At 43.4% G+C, this 24,516-nt stretch overlaps 1 protein-coding gene across 1 annotated transcript in view; it reads right to left on the bottom strand.

The window, feature by feature from the left end:
• Positions 1 to 479: 479 nt before the first annotated feature.
• Positions 480 to 24,516, bottom strand: part of LOC122919808 (relaxin receptor 2-like) — a 403,299-nt gene continuing 379,262 nt past the window's right edge. The window contains exons 15-18 of the mRNA XM_044268998.1: positions 23,868 to 24,097; positions 20,841 to 21,251; positions 2,887 to 3,102; positions 480 to 667 (exon numbers count right to left, since the gene is read on the bottom strand). Coding sequence (XP_044124933.1) covers positions 480 to 667; positions 2,887 to 3,102; positions 20,841 to 21,251; positions 23,868 to 24,097 — 1,045 coding nt within the window. The remainder of the gene's footprint in view (positions 668 to 2,886; positions 3,103 to 20,840; positions 21,252 to 23,867; positions 24,098 to 24,516) is intronic.

The raw sequence follows: 24,516 nt of genomic DNA, 5'->3' as shown, positions 1-24,516 counted from the left end.
GTCAATGCTAACTGTTGACCTTGATTTACCAGTTCTCTGTTTTGTCCTCCACAGTCATCTTTTCCAATGAAAGTCATGGCTAAAGACTAAAAATGATTGATCTCCAGGTCATTCTGTTTGATTGTCTATTCTCATATTCAATAGTCGTCTTGAGTGCAATCTCCTGTTTTTAGCTTTCCTATTGATGTACAGATGATTTTGGATTCTCTCAGTGGTCACTTATTCATAGTTTCCATAGGAAGCAGGGGAACCATATCCGTACTAGAGCCTGGTGCCTCTAAACAGCCATAGTTCTAAGAGACAAAGGCACGCTCATTGCGTTATGAGATGTCTCTCTTGGAACTGAGACTGTGCTCCTCCGCCATCTTGACTGATAACCACGATTTTTTTGTGAAAGGCACAAAATTAAATAATGGACATGAGTATAAAGCCAGTGTTCAATAGCTAGATCATCTGACAGCCCATAGTTCCCCACAGTGTCAGGCTGTGTTGGTGTGAATAGAAACCAAAGTAAAGCTTTTCCCAGACTCCTGCAGTTGGTGTCTTTTACTTTGTAAGCATTGCTTGAGCTTCTCCTGGAAGGAAGAGGTTGTCATCGTGTACAGAATGGGATTTAGGGCACTGTTAATTGGCAAAATGAAGATCACAACCCAGGAGGTAATTGTACCTAGAAATATAGAGAACATTATATTCAATACCTAAAAGTGAAGGTAAGAATCAAGGTAATCTTGTGGCAACTCCACAGCTTTACGTGAAGCTAAATTACCAAGTACATTCAACGCTACACCCCAAAAAGCAAGCCTTTAGAAGGCCTGGATGACTTAGGGCTCTTTCACACTTGGGTTGTTCTGTTCCGGCATAGAGTTCCGTCGTCGGGGCTCTATGCCAGAAGAATCCTGATCAGGATTATCCTCATGCATTCTGAATGGAGAGAAATCCATTCAGGATGAATCAGGATGTCTTCAGTTCCGGACCGGAACGTTTCTTGGCCGGAGAAATTACCGCAGTATGCTGCGCTTTTTGCTCTGGCCAAAAATCCTGAACACTTGCCGCAAGGCCGGATCCGGAATTAATGCCCATTGAAAGGCATTAATCCGGATCCGGCCTTAAGCTAAACGTCGTTTCGGCGCATTACTGGATCCGACGTTTAGCTTTTTCTGAATGGTTACCATGGCTGCCAGGACGCTAAAGTCCTGTTTGCCATGGTAAAGTGTAATGGGGAGCAGTATACTTACCGACCGTGCGGCTCCCGGGGAGCTTCAGAGTGACGTCAGAGGCCCCACGCGTATGGATGACGTGCTCGCATGGACACGTCATCCATGCGCATGGGGCGCTCTGACGTCATTCTGGAGCGCCCCGGGAGCTGCATGGACGGTAAGTATACCGCTCCCCCGCTCCCCGCTCCTACTATGGCAGCGTCCTGGCTGCCATAGTAACACTGAACGCATTTTGAAGACTGATCCGTCTTCAAATGCTTTCAGTTCACTTGCGTTTTTCCGGATCCGGCGTGTAATTCCGGCAAATGGAGTACACGACGGATCCGGACAACACAAGTGTGAAAGACCCCTTATCTAAACTTTTATTCATCTAAAACAAGTATGTCCACCAACAACAGGGTGTGTTCACATGCATCAGATTTGTTGCAGAAATTTCTGCAGAAGTTTCATTCATCTGAATGGGGCTCGTAGAAATATAGTGTATGTAATATGTTGCAGAAACAACCACATTTAGATGGATGAAAAAAAAATTCTGTTACAAATGTTTCTGCCAGAATTCTGCCGTGTGTGAAACTACCCTTATAAGGTTTACGTGATATGGGTATTGCTGCTTTGGAACAGCCCCTTCATTGAGATTAGCACACATAGTTATGCTATTAAGTAGAACACTTTAACAAATCTTCCAGAAAAATTTAATTTTAAGGAATTTTCCTTAGGAACGGCCATCAATAGCAGATCAATGGGAGTCCAACTCCCAGCATCCACACTGGTAACATGGTGGACGGGTATGTGTTTCCTTCAGCCAATTGATTGGAGTGGGTACCATAAGTTGGAACTGCACAGATCTGTTATTAATGGCCTATTCTAAGAGGTTCATCAATATCAAAATTCTGAAAAGCCTCCTAAAGGAGCCTCACACAAGAGGGTTATAGGGTTACAGCTCTTAAAGGGGCTGTATAATATAGACAATTCTGAAATACCCTTTCAGTGTTTTCTGAGTTAGTAGAGGGGTCTCCATTAGGGATGAGCAAACCCGTGGAAGTTTGGGTTCAGCCCAACTTCAGGTCAATGACCCGAACTTGACCCCATTGTAGTCAATGGGGACCCGAACTTTACTTTATTAATTATCGTTATAACATACAAAATGACCTACGAAGACATCATCACAGGTCCTTTGCAGGTCCTGCTGAAGGAAGATAGAAGACACTGCGGCAGCATGATCAACTGGATGAGGGGAGTTTTTTTTTTTACCCTTAAATTGTCATACTCTTTTGAATTCTGTCTCAAGTATGCTATTATTTTCGGCTATAACCATGCTATAACGGAAAATAATAAAATGACCCGAACACCAAAACCGAACTTCAGTGAAAAAAGTTTGGGTTCGGGTCCGGGTCCGCAGTTCAGGTTTGCTCATTGCTAGTCTCCATGAATTTGCTGGAGAATAGAGCAGCCACAAAAGCATCTGCTCTAGAGCACAGACATATCTGTGTCATGGTGTACTCACTGATGTCAATGGAAACTGTAATGATTCTTTTGGCCAGTGGTGGGGCTGCAAGATTACAATGGTTTTGCTGTGGGTCCTAGCATTTCCCATTAGCGGGAGAAAGAACAAGCTATGTTTTATATTTATAAAATCACAATATGGGGGATTTAGGGCACAAGATTTTACCTGGGATCTCTGTCTCTGTTAGTGAAACAGCCTTCAATAAAAAGATGGGGATCCAGCAGAGGGCATCTGTGAAGACAATGAAGAAGAACCTCTTGGCTATGGTCACCTCTCGGGAGAGTACGCTTTGCTCGGCTGTTTTGGCTCCTGTCTTGTGAATAGAGTAAAACATGCTGCTGTAGGAAAAGACGATGGTGACAAAAGCCAACAAATTCAGCCCTGGCAAGAGAGAGATCAGGAGTATTGGTGTCTTGGCACAAGGTTATCTATGGCCAACACTTTATGATATAGAATGCTAAATAGTTAAAACTTTCCTACACCTGCCTCCCGCATCCCTTCCCACAAAGAGGGAGAGAGAAAAATCTGTAAAACATATTTATAAAATTCTCTATAACATACACATGGAAAGCAGAGAGGGAACATTGTCCCTAAAGTTCATGATGCTACACAGCTGCTTAATTATCCTAGTTCCTACAATGTTATTTTTGGATAAAGGACTTTTAGGACATTATGTAAGCTCTGTCATTATAGCTCCAATGTTGGACTCTTCTATGGTAGAAGCCTGAAAGCGAAGAAGTAATAGTGAACCTCTTAAGGATGTAGTGATTTTCCCTCTTTCGTTTTCATTTTTTTATTACCTGTTTTCCCGGATCCATAACTTTTTTTCCCCTCTGTTTCCATAGATGTATGAGGGCCTTTCTAATGGCACCATTTTATAATACATAAAATGTAGTGGCAAGCTGGGAAAAATTCTAAATGGTGTGGAAATGGAAAAAAAACCTCTATAATTCCACCATAGATTTATGGGTTTAGTTTTTATGGCGTTCCCTTTGCAGTAAAACTGACCTGTTTACCGTATTTTTCACCCTATATGAATTACCTGCCCATAAGATGCAAAAAACATTTTTCATTAGATCAGACAAACAATCTGACCCCTAATGTTTATCAGACTTCAGCTCAAAGCCCCAATCAGACTACCAATGTTAATAAGACCCTCAATCAGACCTCAGCTCAGACCCCAATGTTAATAAGACCTCCAATGTCATAAGACCCCAATGTAAATGACCCCCAATCAGACATTGGATCAGAGCCCCAATGTGAATGACCCCCCCAGACCTCAGATCAGAGCGCCAATATGAATAAGACTCCCCCTCCCTCCATTCAAACCCCAGATCAGACTTGCAATTTGAATGACCCCCTGATCTCAGATAAAAGCCCCAACATGAATAACCCCCCATTCAGACCTCAGATCCCCAATGTAAATGACCCTAGACCTGAGATCACATACTAATGCTCAGAGAAAATAAAATGAAAAAAATTAACTTACCTTTCCTTCTCCGTTCCTAGAATACAGCTCTTTTCACCCTGCTGTATGCTGTGCTGTGACCCGACACGCACAGCGTGAGGTCCCAGGGCGTGCGGACGTCCTCACACTGTGCGCTGTCACAGCACAGTGAGAGACTGAAGGACCAGGAAGTGGTGAGTACAGAGCCCGGGGAGCGATACATTCACCGCTCATTAGAAATCACCCCACTTTGAGGGGAATAAGTGCATCTTAGGCCTCTTTCACACAAACAATACGGATTGTGCCAGGATGTGTTTAGCGAAACTCCCAGCATTTCGTAAGCAAGGTCAGTTTTGTCTGCATCTGCGTTCAGTGTTTCAGTTTTTTCTGCACGGGTGCAATCAGTTTGTAAACTTAAGGTTTACAAACAATAACTTTCAGCAACCGTCAGTGAAAAACGCATTGCACCTGGACTGCATCCAGGTTACATCCGAATGCCATGCGTTTTTCACTGAAGCTCTATTCACTTATATGGGGACAGGGCTGCATGAAAAATGCAGAATATGGAACATGCTGTGATTCTCACACAACGCAGAACTTATGCATAAAAAAAACGCTCATGTACGCGACCCATTGAAATGAGGTCAGAATTTAGTGCGGGTGCTATGCGTTAACTTCATGCATTGCACCTGCGCTGAAAACTCTGTTATGTGAAAGTGGCCTAAGGGTGAAAAATATGGTAACTTCATTCTCCAGGTCAGTACGAGTACTGCAATACTAAATTTAAATATTTTTGTAAAAAAACAAAACACCAAAAGAAACAACAACTTGCCAGATTTTGACACGTAACCTTTTTATATTTATATCTACAAAGTTTTTGGGGGCATTTCTTGTGACATGATATGTACTTTTTATTGATACAATTGGAATGACTTTTGATAATTTTTTTGAGAGGTGAAGTGACCAAAAAAAACAGCGAACCTGCCATTTAGATTTTTTTCCCCTCTTAATCCCGTTCACCATATACAGTAGATATAAAATGTCAGGTTTCTGTGATGTAAAAAAATGAGACGAAGATGAATCATTTCAGAACATTTATATTCACATTTAATGTGACCTATAAACTGTACAACTCAATTGAAAAACAAACTGAAATCTTTTAGGTAGAGGGAAGAAAAAATATAAAAATAAAATAATATGGTTGCATAAGTGTGCACACCCCCCTAACCGCCTCCGGACCACCTAACGCAGGATTGCGGTCCGGAGGCGGACGGTTTATTCCTCTTCGACGCGCCGGCGCGTCATCTCGTGAGACGCAAGATTTCCTGTGAACGCGCGCACACAGGAGCGCGCGTTCACAGGAAACAGCAGGTAAACAAGTGCATCTACAGCCTGCCAGTGGCGATCATTCGCTGGCAGGCTGTAGATGCGATTTTTTTAACCCTTGAAAGGTACAGTACAGACCAAAAGTTTGGACACACCTTCTCATTCAAAGAGTTTTCTTTATTTTCATGACTATGAAAACTGTAGATTCACACTGAAGGCATCAAAACTATGAATTAACACATGTGGAATTATATACATAACAAACAAGTGTGAAACAACTGAAAATATGTCATATTCTAGGTTCTTCAAAGTAGCCACCTTTTGCTTTGATTACTGCTTTGCACACTTTTGGCATTCTCTTGATGAGCTTCAAGAGGTAGTCACCTGAAATGGTTTTCACTTCACAGGTGTGCCCTGTCAGGTTTAATAAGTGGGATTTCTTGCCTTATAAATGGGGTTGGGACCATCAGTTGCGTTGAGGAGAAGTCGGGTGGATATACAGCTGATAGTCCTAATGAATAGACTGTTAGAATTTGTATTATGGCAAGAAAAAAGCAGCTAAGTAAAGAAAAACAAGTGGCCATCATTACCGTACTTTAAGAAATGAAGGTCAGTCAGTCAGCCGAAAAATTGGGAAAACTTTGAAAGTAAGGGCTATTTGACCATGAAGGAGAGTGATGGGGTGCTGCGCCAGATGACCTGGCCTCCACAGTCATCGGACCTGAACCCAATCGAGATGGTTTGGGGTGAGCTGGACCGCAGAGTGAAGGCAAAAGGGCCAACAAGTGCTAAGCATCTCTGGGAACTCCTTCAAGACTGTTGGAAGACCATTTCAGGTGACTACCTCTTGAAGCTCATCAAGAGAATGCCAAGAGTGTGCAAAGCAGTAATCAAAGCAAAAGGTGGCTACTTTGAATGTCAGGGCACTATAAATTCCCCACAAGTGACCCCATTTTGGAAAGAAGACACCCCAAGGTATTCCGTGAGGGGCATGGCGAGTTCCTAGAATATATTTTTTGGGGCACAAGTTAGGGGGAAAAGATTATTTTATTTATTTTTTTCTCTTACAAAATCATTTTCCGCTAACTTGTGCCAAAAAAAATAAAAAAAATTCTAGGAACTCGCTATGCCCCTTAGGGAATAAAAACTTCCATGAACTCACTAGCATAGAAATATGCTTTTGAATAATATCTCACTCGATTTTTAAATGAGATATGATTATTGCTGCTGGCTAATTCAAGATCCTATACCATCAAAAAACGCTTGTATGCATAAAATAACTGCAGATGAACCGCAAGCATACCGCAACATTATCCAGGTCTTCTAAATCCATTTCGGGCTTACTAGAGAGTCTCCTGAGTAGCCCAAACGTACAAATAGCCGACAAACTAGTCAGATCCAACTAAGCCACTGAGGAAGAAGGTGGATAACCTTCAAAACGCGTCTGGCGTAGAGGAACTTGGACCTGACTATAAACCGGCTAAACTCCTATATTCCAATCACCCATATTAGATTAAGAAAGCGCTTTCTGAGAATAAACGAATTGCGGCCCCTTTTGGATATAGCAGCAGCCTGCGGGTGAGACCGAATCATCTGTTCTTCCACAAGACAGGCGGAACATTCACCCTAATCAAGGAGACCAGGTGAGAGCCTGCAGCGCGATGGTTTAAGCGCTCTCATTCACAGCCGGACCTGCAAAACTACAAGACCTATTTGTACAGGACTTGCATCCAACTTGCTGCTGAAAGAAAGTTTACCCTGAATTCACACCACGTAGGGCGCCACGGTATGAACAACAGGACTGTACGTGAGTAATTCCAAATATCATTACATGCGTATGATATTGCTACATAACAATCGCATTGTTGCTGCTAAAGTTCACTTAACCAGATATCTGCTGCAGTGGCGTAGCGTAGGTTGCCAGCACCCGGGGGAAGCCAAGTATTGCGCCCCCAACCTGTGCCCATTTTTACAAATAATGTAGTAGATGTCATCTGCAGTCCTATGTAACACCACAGATAACACAAGGATAACTCTGAGTACAGATAATGTAGTAGATGGGTGTGAGGCCCCAGAATTCAGGACACGCACAGTGTGACCTGAAGTCTGGGGCCAGGCGTCGGCAGTGTGGCCCAAATTCTATATCCCTCCCCCCCCCCCCAAACAGATATTTGTATGGACATAACATACATTGCTATGAAAAATACAGGAGAATACAGCACCATACATCTTACATCCAGTGACCTCTCCTGTGATGTAGACTTTCCTCAGCATCTTCATTCGGAGATAGGACCGCCATGACACCTTCTTTCAGCCGCGTCTCGTCTCTGTAGAGTTTCACAGAAAATGTTTAGATTTCTCACTTTACTATCATCCTCAGATAATAGACCTCCCCTCCCCCGTAGTGCCCATAACTATAATGCCCTCTGTATAATTATAATATATACTGGCCCCTCTATATTATTATTATTTCCTCCTCTGTATTAATATTATTAACATTAAAATGTCCCCCTCTGTAGTATTATAGTAATAATTATGCCCCCCCTTCAGCATACAGTCCCATGTAAGATACAACCTCCCCCCTGCCTTCAGCCCCTCCAGCATACAGTCTCCTGTAAAATACATCACTCCCCGCCTTCAGCCCCTCCAACATACAGTCCTATGTAAATAATATCACACTCCCTCTCTTTGCCATCTGCCTTCAGCCCCTCCAGCATACAGTCTCATGTAAAATACATCACTCCCTGCCTTCAGCCCCTCCAACATATAGTCCTATGTAAGATACATCACACCCCTGCCTTCCAGCCCTTCTTGCACAGTCCCATGTTAGGCTACTTTCACACTTGCGTTCGGGGTTCCGCTTGTGGGTTCCGTTTGAAGGCTCTCACAAGCGGCCCCGAACGCATCCGTACTGCCCTAATGCATTCTGAGTGGATGCGGATCCGCTCAGAATGCATCAGTCTGGCAGCGTTCAGCCTCCGCTCCGCTCAGCAGGCGGACACTCGAACGCAGTGTCCGGGTGTCCGCCTGGCCGTGCGGAGGCAAACGGATCCTTCCAGACTTACAATGTAAGTCAATGGGGACGGATCCGTTTGAATTTGACACTATATGGCTAAATTTTCAAACGGATCCGTCCCCTATTGACTTACAATGTAAAGTCTGGACGGATCCGTCTGAATCTACTTTCACACTTAGAATTTTTTCTACAATATAATGCAGACGGATCCGTTCTGAAAGGATCCCATCGTCTGCATTATATGAGCGGATCCGTCTGTGCAGACACCAGACGGATCCGCTCTGAACGCAAGTGTGAAAGTAGCCTAAAATGCATCACTCCCCTTGCCTTCAGCCCCTCCAGCATACAGTCCTATGTAAAATACATCACTCTCCCTGCCTTCAGCCCCTCCAGCATACAGTCCCATGTAAGATACAACCCCCCCTCTGCCTTCAGCCCCTCCAGCATACAGTCCCATGTAAAACACATCACTTCCCTGCCTTAGCCCCTCCAGCATACAGTCCCATGTAAAATATCACCCCCCCTGCCTTCAGCCTCTCCAGCATACAGTCCCATGTAAATAATATCCCCCCCTACCTTCTCTTGAAACCCCACTAACATACAGTCTCCAATACAAAGAGGATTCCTTCTCCCTACAGCCCCTGCAAAAAGTACAGCCCCAAGTAAAAATAACAGTCACTATTCTCCTCCACATACTTACCTTCACACTCTGCTCCTGCTCTGTAGAATCTCCTGCACATTGTTAGGCCACGCCCCCTGGATGACGAGACTCCGCCTCTTCCCTTGACATCATACCTCCCAGGATCAACTACATTCTCTTACACTACGCTCGCTCTACTGCCTCATAGGCTTCAGGCCACTAGCCTGAAACCTATGAGGAATAACGGAGTGGACGGGAGCCATAGGCTCCCATGACCCTCATTGAAGTGTTTGCCGCCTGGCGCCCCCTGCAATTTTGCGCCCGGGGCAACGGCCCCCCTGGCCCCCCCCCCCCCCCCCCACGCTACGTCCCTGATCTGCTGGACTGTAATTTATAAACTTCTTACTCTCTGGATTTACTACTTGATTAATAAGACTACAGGGAGTGCAGAATTATTAGGCAAGTTGTATTTTTGAGGATTAATTTTATTATTGAACAACAACCATGTTCTCAATGAACCCAAAAAACTCATTAATATCAAAGCTGAATATTTTTGGAAGTAGTTTTTAGTTTGTTTTTAGTTTTAGCTATTTTAGGGGGATATCTGTGTGTGCAGGTGACTATTACTGTGCATAATTATCAGGCAACTTAGCAAAAAACAAATATATACCCATTTCAATTATTTATTTTTACCAGTGAAACCAATATAACATCTCAACATTCACAAATATACATTTCTGACATTCAAAAACAAAACAAAAACAAATCAGTGACCAATATAGCCACCTTTCTTTGCAAGGACACTCAAAAGCCTGCCATCCATGGATTCTGTCAGTGTTTTGATCTGTTCACCATCAACATTGAGTGCAGCAGCAACCACAGCCTCCCAGACACTGTTCAGAGAGGTGTACTGTTTTCCCTCCTTGTAAATCTCACATTTGATGATGGACCACAGGTTCTCAATGGGGTTCAGATCAGGTGAACAAGGAGGCCATGTCATTAGATTTTCTTCTTTTATACCCTTTCTTGACAGCCACGCTGTGGAGTACTTGGACGCGTGTGATGGAGCATTGTCCTGCATGAAAATCATGTTTTTCTTGAAGGATGCAGACTTCTTCCTGTACCACTGCTTGAAGAAGGTGTCTTCCAGAAACTGGCAGTAGGACTGGGAGTTGAGCTTGACTCCATCCTCAACCCAAAAAGGCCCCACAAGCTCATCTTTGATGATACCAGCCCAAACCAGTACTCCACCTCCACCTTGCTGGCGTCTGAGTCGGACTGGAGCTCTCTGCCCTTTACCAATCCAGCCACGGGCCCATCCATCTGGCCCATCAAGACTCACTCTCATTTTATCAGTCCATAAAACCTTAGAAAAATCAGTCTTGAGATATTTCTTGGCCCAGTCTTGACGTTTCAGCTTGTGTGTCTTGTTCAGTGGTGGTCGTCTTTCAGCCTTTCTTACCTTGGCCATGTCTCTGAGTATTGCACACCTTGTGCTTTTGGGCACTCCAGTGATGTTGCAGCTCTGAAATATGGCCAAACTGGTGGCAAGTGGCATCTTGGCAGCTGCACGCTTGACTTTTCTCAGTTCATGGGCAGTTATTTTGCACCTTGGTTTTTCCACACGCTTCTTGCGACCCTGTTGACTATTTTGAATGAAACGCTTGATTGTTCGATGATCACGCTTCAGAAGCTTCGCAATTTTAAGAGTGCTGCATCCCTCTGCTAGATATCTCACTATTTTTGACTTTTCTGAGCCTGTCAAGTCCTTCTTTTGACCCATTTTGCCAAAGGAAAGGAAGTTGCCGAATAATTATGCACACCTGATATAGGGTGTTGATGTCATTAGACCACACCCCTTCTCATTACAGAGATGCACATCACCTAATATGCTTAATTGGTAGTAGGCTTTCGGGCCTATACAGCTTGGAGTAAGACAACATGCATAAAGAGGATGATGTGGTCAAAATACTCATTTGCCTAATAATTCTGCACTCCCTGTATTTCTAGGAGCCATTTTCTAATGTTATAGAAAGATTAAGTTCTAGAAGCAGAATATTGAGGGAGAAAGACTGTTTACTATCATTAGTCTCCGGAGATACCGTATGATTTTACACGATTTTTTAATACCATCACGGTTCGAGCACTGCCATTTTTTGATATATTTAATTTATTTAATCTATCCCACCTTTTTGTCATCAATTTATTGTGAATATTGGTTCACTGTTTCAATTTGTCACATATACGTATACACTGTTGCACTTTATGTATTTATTTATGCAATTGTACTCTATTTGCGGAGATCTACTGGGTACTGGCCCCTGCTGTAACTAACTGAGTACAGCCAGTTTGCTAATTTATATGTAACCTGGTCAGTCTTGCTACTACTACCTAGCCTCCACAGCCTTTACTATCTAGTATATACCGTATTTTTCGCCCTATAAGACGCACAGGCCCATAAGACGCACCTGGTTTTAGAGGGTGAAAATAGGCAAAAAAAATATTTTTGATAAAAGGTGTGTCAAAACTTTTAATAAAATAACAGACCAATATTTTAACACTGTAAACATTAACAGTAGTAACCAGCAGCATTAATAACCAATGATGCCATGCGCTTCATGCACTCAGGACGGCAGGCTGGGATATCGCGGACAGTGCTCCACGGATGTCTGCATGACGCCGTAAATAAGGGGGTCACTTTATTTGGGGGGTCACTTTATTAGGAGTGAGGTAACTTTATTAGGAGGGGGGGGCACTTTATTAGAAGGGGGGCACTTTATTAGGAGGGGGCACTTTATTAGAAGGGGGGCACTTTATTAGGAGGGGGGGCTGTCAAATTCGGTGTTTAGCACATTTCCTTCCCCCCACTTCACATTTAAAATGCTCCTGGCTGCATGCAGAAAGACATCCCTAAGGACCCCACTGTTAATAAAGTTAATAAAGTGCCCACTTTATTAGGAGGGGGGCACTTTATTAACAGTGGGGTCCTTAGTGATGTCTTTCTGGCAGGGCACACCACTTTATTATTATGGGTGGCACTTTATTAACAGTGCTTTTCCTTAGGGATGTCTTTCTGCATGCAGCCAGGAGCATTTTAAATGTGGGGAAGAAAAAGTGCTAAACACAGCCTCTGATTAAACATTGCATACAGGTACCGTACCTCTGAGCGCAGGCAGCTTGACGACTGGGACGAGGGGCGGAGCAGACTTCCCTGTCACACATGCCAGCTCCGCCCCTCGTCTTCCTGCTCCTGCGCTCCATTTCCTCCTCCATACCAGCGCTTCGGGCCGGCCGGTCCCTACCATCCAGCACTTACTGAGGCTGGCCGGCCCATACCACCAAAAGCCCTCAGAGCCGACCAGCCCCGATCACAATCTGCAGCGGCCCATGAACAGACCGCATCGCTCCTGCAAAGTACAAGTGACGCCCGCCAGACATGTGAGCGCTGCGAGCGCTGCAGGTACAATTCACTCATCATAAGCGCCGGATATTCTTTTTTTACCCCATGTTTACACCTATATTCACCCCATAAGATGCACTAACTTTCTTCCCCCATTTTTGGGGGGGGAAAAGTGCGTCTTATAGGGCAAAAAATACGGTACTGTTTTAACAATATATTTTATTTTATATAACATATAATTTTAGGATTAAAATCTGTTTAGGATATATTATATATTTATATGGTGACTATTGCTTATGCTTATATTTATATATACCACTATCAATAAACTAGTGTCGTTCTGCCAACTTTGTGGTCCAGTTATAAGAGTGCCCACCCTTTCTATATTCCATGAACTCACTATGCCCATCCACGAATACCTTAGGGTGTCTACTTTGCGAAATGGGGTCATTTGTGGGGGGACAGTATTTTCTACTGTCTGGGCATTGTAGAACCTCAGGAAACATGACAAGTGCTCAGAAAGTCAGAGCTGCTTCAAAATGCGGAAATTCACATTTTTGCACCATAGTTTGTAAACGCTATAACTTTTACCCAAACCAATAAATATACACTTATTGCATTTTTTTTATCAAAGACATGTAGAACAATAAATTTAGAGAAAAATGTATATAGAAATGTAGTTCTAATTGAAAAATTTTACAAGCGAGTGAAAAATGACTTTTTTTGCAAAAATTTTGGTCAATTTTGATTAATATAAAAAAAAATTAAAATGTCAGCAGCAATGAAATTCCACCAAATGAAAGCTCTATTAGTGAGAAGAAAAGGAGGTAAAATTCATTTTGGTGGTAAGTTGTAGGACCGAGCAATAAACCGTGAAAGTAGTGTAGTGCAGAAGTGTAAAAAGTGGTCTGGTCATTAACCTGCTCAGGACCGCCGTACGCAGGATTGCGTCTTTGCGGCGGTCCTGTTTCTCGGACCGCCGCAAAGACGGATTCCTGCGTACGGTTTTCGGGGGAAAGCCGACCCGCGCATGCGCATCGCGGGCCGGCAAAATTTCAAAGACAAGTTCGTCATCAACCTGCCATCCAATGATCGTGGCTGGCAGGTTGTTGATTTTCAAAAAAAACGAATCAGCAGCCAGCTAACACATCATATTTAGTAAATATGATGTGTTAAATGGCTGCTGTGCTCCTCTGCTCCTTCTTTTGGTCGGTTGGTTCCAGCAGAGGAGCACACATCACTGTGAGTACCTACCAACACCACACTTAGCCCCCAGATCACCTCCCAGCACCTCAATTAACCCCTTGATCACCCCTTTTTGCCCCTGTCAATCACTAGTGAAAAGGAAAAAAGTGATCAGTGTAAACTGTCACTTTTTTTTTTCACTGGTATTGACTGTTAGGTTTTAGGGATAGTTTAGGTCCCTTGGTTAGGTAGTTTAGCGATCGGTTAGTGCCCAGCCCACCGCACCGCAGTCCCTTATTCGCTGATTAGCGTATCACTAATCAGCATTTGTACTTTTATAGTATCTGTAAGTGATCAAAACTGATCACGGTCAGATCTATAATAGTATTAGTGTCACTTTAGTTCGCCCTCCACCCAAAACGCAGTGTTTGCCTGATCAGGCCTGATCGGTCGCCCGCACGTGCGTTCACCCACGCCCGCCCCACCGCAGTGACAAAAAATTATAATTTTTTTGATCACTGCACAATCACATGCGCTGCGGCGATAAAAAAAAGTTTTGATATTTTTTTATCAACCGCAGCGGCCTCCGGTACTTCGCTAGCCTCCCATTTGTAAGACAGGCTTGCTTTTTTTCTTGGGTAGTCTCAGGGAATACCCCTAAATTTAGTTGCTCAAATGTCAAACAGGGGGTATTCTTCTGAAGAGGCCTACAGGCTTCTGACCCAGTCGGATGAGGAATGGGAACCCTCATCTGATGAATCTAGCGGGTCAGAATACAAACCTGTAGAAAGCAGTGGCTCTCTGACCCAAAGTTCGGACGAGGAGGCTGAGGTCCCTGATAGCACTAGGCGTACCCAGCCCCGTGTCGCTAGACCACAGGTTGCGCAGGATCCGCTTCAAGAGCAGCAGAGTGGGGCTGGTGCTGTCTGATTACGTGGTGAGGCATACACCAGCAGCGCAGCCCTTCCTGGACCTAGTACCAGCACTGCCGTACAACCTGGTGAAGTGGCGAGCACCAGAAGGGCAGTTGAAGCTGGTACGGTGGCACGAGCAGTAGTGACCCCGTCGCAGCCACCGCAAAGACGGGCCCTTAGAGCCCCTAGAATCCCTGAGGTGCTGGCAAACCCTGATTGGCAGTCCCCAACTTCAGCTGCACCTGTAGTTCCCCCTTTCACCGCCCAGTCTGGAGTTCGGGTTGAGACAGCTCAGATCGGTTCGGCCCTGGGATTTTTTGAGCTGTTCTTGACTGTGGAGCTCTTGGACTTCGGTATGCCACACTATTTATATCCGCCAACCCGGGAAGCTCTTATGCCCAGTCTTTCCGGTGGAAACCAGTCCAAGTTTCCGAATTTAAAATTTTTCTGGGCCTTCTCCTCAACATGGGTCTAACTAAAAAGCATGAATTGCGGTCATATTGGTCCACGAACCCAATTCATCACATGCCGATGTACTCTACTGCTATGTCCAGGACACGATTTGAGACCATCCTGCATTTCCTGCACTTTAGCGACAACACCACCTCCCGTCCCAGAGGCCACCCAGCTTTTGACCGGCTCCACAAAATTCGGCCTCTCATAGACCATTTCAACCAGAAATTTGCAGATTTGTATACCCCTGAGCAAAACATCTGCGTAGACGAGTCCCTTATACATTTTACCGGGCGCCTTGGCTTCAAACAATACATCCCAAGCAAGCGCGCCCGGTATGGGGTCAAATTGTATAAGCTCTGTGAAAGGGCCACAGGCTATACCCACAAATTTCGGATCTATGAGGGAAAAGATCAGACCCTGGAGCCGGTTGGTTGCCCTGACTACCTGGGGAGCAGTGGGAAGAAAGTCTGGGACTTGGTGTCACCCTTATTTGGCAAGGGGTACCATCTTTATGTGGACAATTTCTACACAAGTGTGGCCCTCTTTACGCATTTGTTTCTAGAACAGATTGGCGCCTGTGGCACTGCGCGAACTAGTCGCGCGGGCTTCCCCCAACGGCTCGTTACCACCCGTCTTGCAAGGGGGCAGAGGACTGCATTGTGTAAAGAAGAACTGATTGCGGTGAAATGGAGAGACAAGCGTGACGTTTACATGCTCTCCTCCATTCCCGCAGACATGTCAATCCAAATTGAGTGAGCAACCCGTGTCATTGAAAAGCCCCTCTCAGTCCACGACTATAACCTTCACATGGGAGGGGTGGACTTCAATGACCAGATGTTGGCTCTGTATTTAGTGTCCCGCCGCACCAGACGCTGGTATAAGAAGGTGTTTGTATATTTAAAGAGCTTTATTATTATGTTGGCTTGAAAAGCCTGTAACATCCTGTTCTTCTGTAACATCCTGTTCTTCTGTAACATCCTGTTCTTCTGTAACATTCTGTTATCAATTCACAGGAGTAATTAAATGCATTTAAATGTAGGTATATATCAACTGTTTATCACTGAAAAATTTGCCTACTTAAAACTTAACTTTTATATTTACTATCTAAAAATAGGTCCCACAAAAAGAAAAATAATGTAGATGACTGCAATAACTGCATTGGTTATCTGGAAAGTTACATGTGTATACAGTATAAGTACAGGGCACCACATTCAACATGCAATAATGTATTTTTTAACACTGTATTTTTGGCCACTCACGGTTAGATGTACATTTCATTCAGACTGATGTGGTGGCTCTGGGTCTTGAAAAGGAAGGCGTATTTAATGGTACGTAATTCAATTTGGATCTGTGGATCTTGATTGCAGAGTTGTCTGCTGTAGACAGGGTCCAAAGAGTTTTGGATATAGCAATATTCATAACCTCTATTTAAATATAGATAGGGTATTGGCAGATTTGTCCCTATTAGTCTGTTAGGCCCTGCCTAAAAGAGGAGAAATCTCCCACCTAGATTTCTCTGCTTTTAGACAGGGCCTAACAGACTAATAGGGACAAACCTCCCAATACCCTATCTATATTTAAAGAGGGGTTATGAATATTGCTATATCTAAAACTCTTTGGACCCTGTCTACAGCGGACGACTCGGCAATCAAGCTCCACAGATCCAAATGGAATTACCATCAAATACGCCTTCCTTTTCAAGACCCAGCAACACCACATCAGTCTGAATGAAATGTACATCTAACCGTGAGTGGCCAAAAATACAGTGTGTGACAGGGTGTCACAATGTTTTGCAGAGAAAGTGCTGGATGGTGTGTACATTGCACCAAGTTTCCAGCACTTCATGTGTTAAAAGGCTTTAGGAAGGTTTGGTTTTCCTTGTATCCAGAAGCTTTCTGGGAAAAAGAAAACCAGTTTAGGGTCCTGGAGCCGGTCAGGGAAGAGTTGGGTGGGTTCCCTGACCACCCGGAGCCAGTCTGGGTTTTACCTCCCTGGGGGACTGCTCACACAGATGTACTAATTAAGTCAGCAGCCCTGACCCAGGAGCTCTCTCTCTGGCAGTCTGTTTGAGATGCTGCAAGCCCAGGAGCTCAGAGAGCGGTTGGCTTCTCCACCTAACTACTGAACTGTAAGTTGCTCTGTTTTCCCCTTGAAAATGCTCTTTGTGTTTTGTGTTGAGTTTAGCTAGGGCTGCCGAGTGAGATAGGCAGGAGCCAGACGGCTATTGTTGTTTTTGGTTTTGTTTGTTAATTTGAGCAACTTGCAAAATAAACTAGCAACAGTCTGACGCACAAGCTACAAAGGTGTCAGTGTACCTGTTTCGGCCCAAAACAACCCCGCAGGAAGGCGTAACAGTTCACAAGTGTAAAAAAATACATTATTGCATATTGAATGTGGTGCTCTGTAACTATATACGCATGTAACTTTCCAGATAACCAATGCAGCTATTGCAGTCATCTACGTTATTTATCTTTTTGTGGGACTTATTTTTAGAAAGTAAAAATATAAAAGTTACGTTTTAAGTAGGCTAATTTTTTAGTGATAAACATCCTGTTATCCTATAGCATACTGTTCTGTAACATCCCGTTCTTCTGCAACATCCCGTTCTTCTGCAACATCCCGTTCTTCTGCAACATCCCGTTCTTCTGCACCATCTTCTTTGACCTATAGTGAGGTAAGTTGCTTGTGCTTTAATAAGCAATCCCACCCTCCGGGCCCCTGCGATGGACCACTGAATACCCCTTTTTTTGCCATTGATTTTGACAGGGAAAATCTTCAAATCGCTCCTACTCGCACAGTTTTGAAGCTACACTCCCCAAACTCAGACCACATATTGTTGGCGTCAACCCGAATAAAAGGGTAAATTTTGAGGGGACACCCCAAAGTGGGCGGAGCTAGCAACAGCCAATGGAAATGTAGCTATTTTCTATATACTACTCCTTCCACGGTTTTAGGAGTACAATTACGAAACTTTGCACACTTGTTCGGCACATATCCGAATAGGTTGCTTGTGCTTTGTCAACCGATCCCACCCTCTGGGCCCCTGGGACGGCCCCCCGAAGACCCCACTTTCTGTCATAGACTTTCATTGGAAAATTTTAAACTTTTGCCACCCGTACAGCTTTGAAGTTAAACTCACCAAACTTGGGTCACTTAGTCATGGGATCAACCTGAAAATTCTCTAAAAAGTGGGCGGAGCCACAAACAACAATTCAGATTTTCCCTATTGACTTCAATTCGAAAATTTAAAAAGCTGTCATTCGTAGATTATTTAAGCCAGAGTACCCAAACTATTTCAGCCAGAGCACCGTGGGTCACTGGGTGACTGGGGTTAAAGTTTATAAAAAGTGAGTGGAGTCTACAATGGCCAATCAAATTTCAGACATTTATTTAAATGGGAACATTTAAAACTGCCGCTGCTTTTAGACTGTTAATGGCAGGGTCCTCAAACTTGCCAGAGATGGTCACTGGAGGACTGAGATTAAAATTCAGAAAAGTGGGCGGGGGACAAAAACAACCAATCAGATTTCTTTGATTGATTTAAATGGGAAAAATAAAAAATGCTGACATTCTCACATTATTAATGTCATGGACCTCAAATATCACAAATGTGGTCATTGGGTGTTTCCATTTCAAGGTTAGAAAAAGTGGGCAGAGCCACCAACAACCAATCAAATTTCACTCATTGATTTTCAATAGAAAAATATAAAACTGCTGCCATTTTTTTTACATTACGGTAAATGCAATAATTCCCAAACCTTAAAGTGTTAGTCACTAGGTGACTTTGTTTCACAATTAGGAAAAAAAGGGGTGGGGCAACTTCAGCCAATCATATTTCATCCATGGACCTTAATGAAAAAAAGATAAACTGCTGCCATTATCACAGTTTAAATGCCAAGTGTCCCAAACTTAGCGCAATTACTCACTGGGTGACTGCGGTCAAAATCTAGGAAAAGTGGGTGGAGCTGAAAACAGCCAATCATATTTCACCTATTGACTTCAATGTAAAACTTGGGTTCAAATATTAATAAACCAGGTTAAACAGACTTTGCTTATATCTTTAGCGTTTTCAAGCCAACATCCTGTGGTTTCTTCAGAAACAACACCATCTAGTTTTTATTGTTCATTGATTTTTGTTTTTTAAATGGGGAAAGAGTTGATTTGAATTTCTAGATTTTTTTTCTTTATATTTTTCTTTACATCTGCAGATTCAGAAGGAGCATCAGTCCAAATGTGCAGAAATGGCGGTGGAGGCCCTGGGAAATTTTGACATTTTTTAGCACCTCCTGGCATCCCTGCCGATTAGTTGTTTTTCTGTAGATTGGGGACTACACAGCTACATCCACTTCAGTGACCAGGATAGGCCATTCATATAATGCCTTATTCACATGTCAGTGTTCGGTCAGTGATTTCCATCAGTGATTATGAGCCAAAACCAGAATTGGAGCCTCCACAGACATAAGGTATAAGAGAAAGATCTGCACCTGTTCTGTGTATAGAGCCACACCTGGTTTTGGCTTAAAATCACTAATGGAAATTACTGACCAAACACTGACGTGTGAATGAGGCATAAAAGTGAAGACATGGGCCCAAAACCATACATCCATGCAAGTGACTATTTTGTGTTGTTAAAAATGGATTAGCAATTGCTTGCTTATTGTAAAAGGGAACCTGTCAACAACAATCTCCATATCAAACTGTTTGCATAGACATGAAGTTGTGCTTAAACTGATTTAAACACTGTTTTCATTTTGTTGATCCATTTCTGAGTTATGATACTTTTTATGCAAATATATTCTTAATATGCAAATTAGTCCTTTAGTGCAATCAGAGCATCACTATTGCTTTTTCTGGGGCCAGCCGTCCCCTCATTGCACAAAAAGCCGAATTTACATATTAAGAAAAAGCATAATAGCCTTGGATCCACAAAAGAAAAACTGTATTTTAATCAGGTCAAGGGCGAACTGGCCATAGACCCTATAGGTAATTTTCCCGGTGGGCTGATACCCACAGGGCCACCTTAGCCCCCCTCACTACTGCTTGACAGGTACATACTACTGGGGAACTTTAGGAGTCATTATTAGAGGAAGTCCAGGCTGCTTGGTGTTGTGGCCCATATCACACCTCCTAAGCTCCATATCCATATTAGGAGACAAATTGGAGAGAACATGGCAGCTATTGATGGCCACAGACTGAGAAGCTTTTGGGGAGGTATTTTGTGCTGCACTGTGGTATTTGGTTCTGTGGGATGGTATTCTGTGCTGCACCATAGTATTACTTACCCTTACAACTTCTATTGGCCCCATCTACTTGTGTTGCCCCACCTTCTTTCAATTTGTGCCCACCTACAACATTGGGGCCACTTTTTTTTTTTTTTTCAGGGCCACATTTAGTTCCCAGTCTGTCCCTGAATCAGGTGAACTACAGCTATGTGTCTATGTAAACAGTTTAATGGTTAAGTGGCTGGTGACAGATTCTCTTTAATGGCTGCACAATGTTTGCAGGTAATAATCAACTCATTGACAATCGTTTTAATGAATAACAAAAACATTGTAGATTGCATGACTGTGTGGTTTTTGTCCGTATTTCGACTGCCTGCCAGCTGCCCCTTCTGGTTATTCCCCAAGAATGAACCCTGCTGAGAGCATAGGTCCTGGTGTACCCTACAATTTTACCGCTGTTGAAAATCTTAGTTTATCAGTAGAGGGCGCTCACTCCATCTAATGAAATCTTACCAAGGAATATGCTGATAGAGTATCCCCGAGCTCCAGATTTTTCTGTGCTATCTGACTGTAGTGGGAAGCACACCCCATTTCTGCCATAGAAATTGCCAAATGTGTCATAACTGAAGAAAGGAATGATGGTGATAAACAAGCCAAGGCTCCAAATGATGGCAAGTGTTCCTATAGTTTGTGTGCGTCCTGCTCGGAAGTGACTAAATGGAAAGACAATGCACAGATACTTCTCCAGCGTCATATATGTGAGCATTAGAACAGAGACTTCAGAGGACAGCATGGCCAATGAGCCAACCAGTTTACATTCCCAACTCTCCATCCAGTCCTTTGCATATTTGTTGTATTCACCCTGAAATTTTATATCATATGCACCAAGGCAGAAGAGGTAGAAGCCCATCAGGCAGTCTGCACCTGTAGAAAGAAGGGAGATTTTCTGAAATGTATGATGTACAGTATTTTATGAAATTTATTTAAAAAAAAACAACAATACTTGAGCACCAAAACTTAAGGATAATGGACTAAATACTTATTAAAGGAAACCTATATACTATGTCGGACTGAATTTCCTTGAGCTCACCAGAGGAAATGATCATGTGGGCCCCTCTAGAGCTCTAAGATGAGCACCTCACTCTAAAAAAACCCACCTGATCATCCCATTACATGCAATTGAGTAGTCATTAGGCTATACCAGGGTTTTCTTGATAAGATGGTGGTGGGCTGTTTTTCCTACTGGGCCTCTGTAGAACTGCACAGGCTGCATATATGGTGTGCCCACCTCTGATCGTATTTCATAGTCAGCTCAAAATGAAATATTCTTCTGCTAGACATTAGGGGCTCTGTTTTATTAAGGGGTCCTTTATTGTGCCACAGCTTAGGAATAACTTAGGATCTTCTGGTGCTTTGGTGGTCAGGTCAACACTGTCTATATAAATAAAATTGCAGCTTCTACCTAGATTTCCCAAGAAATTGCAGGAATCCACATAGTTTATACAGGCAATGTTAAAGGGCTTGTGTAGTGGTTTAAAGGCGTTGGCCAAGTTGTTATTTGTTCTTTGTATGTTTTCTAACTAAGCAAATGTAAGGGATTCAATTCACTTACTTAGTCTACAGTGGCCCTGTTTTAGTTAGCTGAGCGTCACATGACCTGTGATTCCGGCTTCTTTCCCTGCTCTGACGACATTCTGTGCACAAGCCTGAGAGAGCAGCCTGAGGGTCTTCCTCTATGCAAGGAATGTCACTGTGAAGCTGTGCTGGTTGGAGTCACAAGCCATACCCCCCCCCCTGCACGGCAGATCTTCTGGCTGAGCTGTCTGCTCTGTGTCTCCCATCCCATTGGGTCCTACAGCAAAGTTTAACCCCTTCTACCATCAGCAGCACAGACTGAGGTTTGGAGGCTCTGCCTCATGTACTGAGGAGGTAAATGCTGTGCACAGGATCCTTCCTCCATCCTCACCCTGCAAACACAGATCCAACAAAGACAGGAGGAGTCTTCTCCTCTGTACTTTTCTGCTGGCTGTGAGGGAGTGTCTGCCGAGCATTGTACATGAAAAGGTAGGGGAGAAGATTCTGTGTGTATCAGCAATGCCATTGTACAACTGGGACTTGTAGTCCCACATGTACAACATGAGTATCCAAGTAGTCAGACTGCAGGCACGGCAGACATTTTATCCACTCCCTTTGCAGAGCAGTGGGAGGAGAAATGCAGTCTTTGTTGACACTCACAGAGATTGTTATACGCCCCCACAGTTCTGCAACTGCATGTCAACAAAGGGCCAGAACAGAAGTAGGGAAATTAGTAGACATGAGCGAAGTTATGACAATTTGGCTGATTTTCACAAAGAAATTTGATTCATGATAAATTACTTAGTCACGAAGCGCATTCCTTTGTGCATAGCGAGAGCAGTGACTGGGAATGGCAATTGCGCCGTCCCCCATCATTGAACCTCTCAGATGCCGCGTTCATCCCTGATCGCGGCATCTGATGCTACAATCTAGGCCTTTCAGGGGTTAATCAGGGTAAAAAAAATAAAAAATAATAATAACTTACCACATGCATTTGCTCGTGTAGAGGCTGTCCCGGCCATATCTCTGATGATGTCACCGAGCCTGGCCAGCACCCTGGCGTGGTAACGCCGTACATCCCCCCGCACAACATTTCACCCCGTTTCTGCAGTCAAGGTGCTTGCAATGGCCTCTTTGCATGCAAAGGTGAGCATTAGGGATGAGCGAATCAACTTTGGATGGAACATACAAAGTCAATTCGCATAGAACTTTGTTTCGATACTAGTATTAGACTGTATTGGCTCTGATGAGCCGAAGTTATCACTTTGCGAAGTCTCGCGAGACTTCGCTTAATAACTTCATAAATGAATTTGTACTAACCATTCCCGAAATGTGCCAAATTTATCAAGATGTGTCCTTAAAATACTTTTCGCCCTACAAAACTTCTTAGAGTGCAATTACTCCTGTGGCCAAGGGCACTGACCCTCAATTACTGCTAATTTCCTGGCTTGCCATGTACCTTCAACTTGCAACCATGGTGAATGTGTACATGTTATAGCAACCCAAGTGTAGCCCTAGCTTTATACTATAGGTTTACTCCAATTCCTACTTTCTAATGGAATCTTTTAGTTAAATAGCAGCAGCTATTCAGGGTGACAGATATGCAGTAACTGGGAGGATGATTATTTGTACAGTCGGATAAAAAAGAGTGCATTCATTTTTTTCTACTGTATGTATATAGTGCCAAATCATGTAACAAATTATTAAATTCAATGATTTGCTCTAACTGTGTAAGGGCATGTTCACATCTGCATTGGAGGTTGCCTGCACACAGGTCTTTTTTTTACCACCAAAAAGTAGAGCCCCTAAGGAAACCAAATGGAAACCTGATCTGTTCAGCTCTGTTGCTGGATCCAGCACTTTTCATTATCTTTGCTGCAGCAGAAAAATTTAATAACTAGTGCAGATGTGAACATGGCCGAACTTGACTTGATTCTTCTATACAGTATGTTGGTGAGAACTCACAGCACAGAGACTTGATAGACATAGCATGCTGGCAGTTTTCTGTGACTATGAATGACCTCATGCAGATCACAAACAGGTTTCCAAAGCAGGTGACACAGGCCATCACCCACACAAAGACCCGCGGCAATATATTGGCCAACATGTTCTCAAAGGAAGAGATGCCATCACTATTGGGTTTGCAGCTGCGAACATGAGGAGCATGACTGCAGTACTGGAATTTTTTGAAGTATCTGCCGAAAGAATAAGAAAAGGTTAAAGCACACATAATATTGCTGGTAAATTTCATATAGTCTATTGTCTTGTCACTTTCATGCAAAGAAATCTAGACATCAAGGACAAAGGATTTTTCATGTTCCACAATACCAAGGCCACTTCATTTATGTGCATAAATGTAAGGCACAACAGGTGCGATTCATTCAGGTCACACTGTATGTAAGGGAGTAAACATTGTGTATGTATCATTTTAAGAGACTGTTTTATTGTCTTGTAGTTAAACTGAAAATACTATATATTGTTGTACTGCCAGGTATTGTGTTCTGCAACATCGTTCTCAGTTGAAATAAAAATGTAGGGGCTAACAAATGTCATCTGTGTATTTATTCCAGGTCCTTTGACATTTGTGCCTTAAAGGGGTTCTGTCACCCCCAAA

The sequence above is a fragment of the Bufo gargarizans genome, chromosome 9 (genome assembly GCF_014858855.1).
Source record: "Bufo gargarizans isolate SCDJY-AF-19 chromosome 9, ASM1485885v1, whole genome shotgun sequence".
NCBI lineage: Eukaryota > Metazoa > Chordata > Amphibia > Anura > Bufonidae > Bufo > Bufo gargarizans.
Note: the sequence above shows the minus strand (reverse complement) of the source record. Positions and strands in the feature narration are given on the sequence as shown.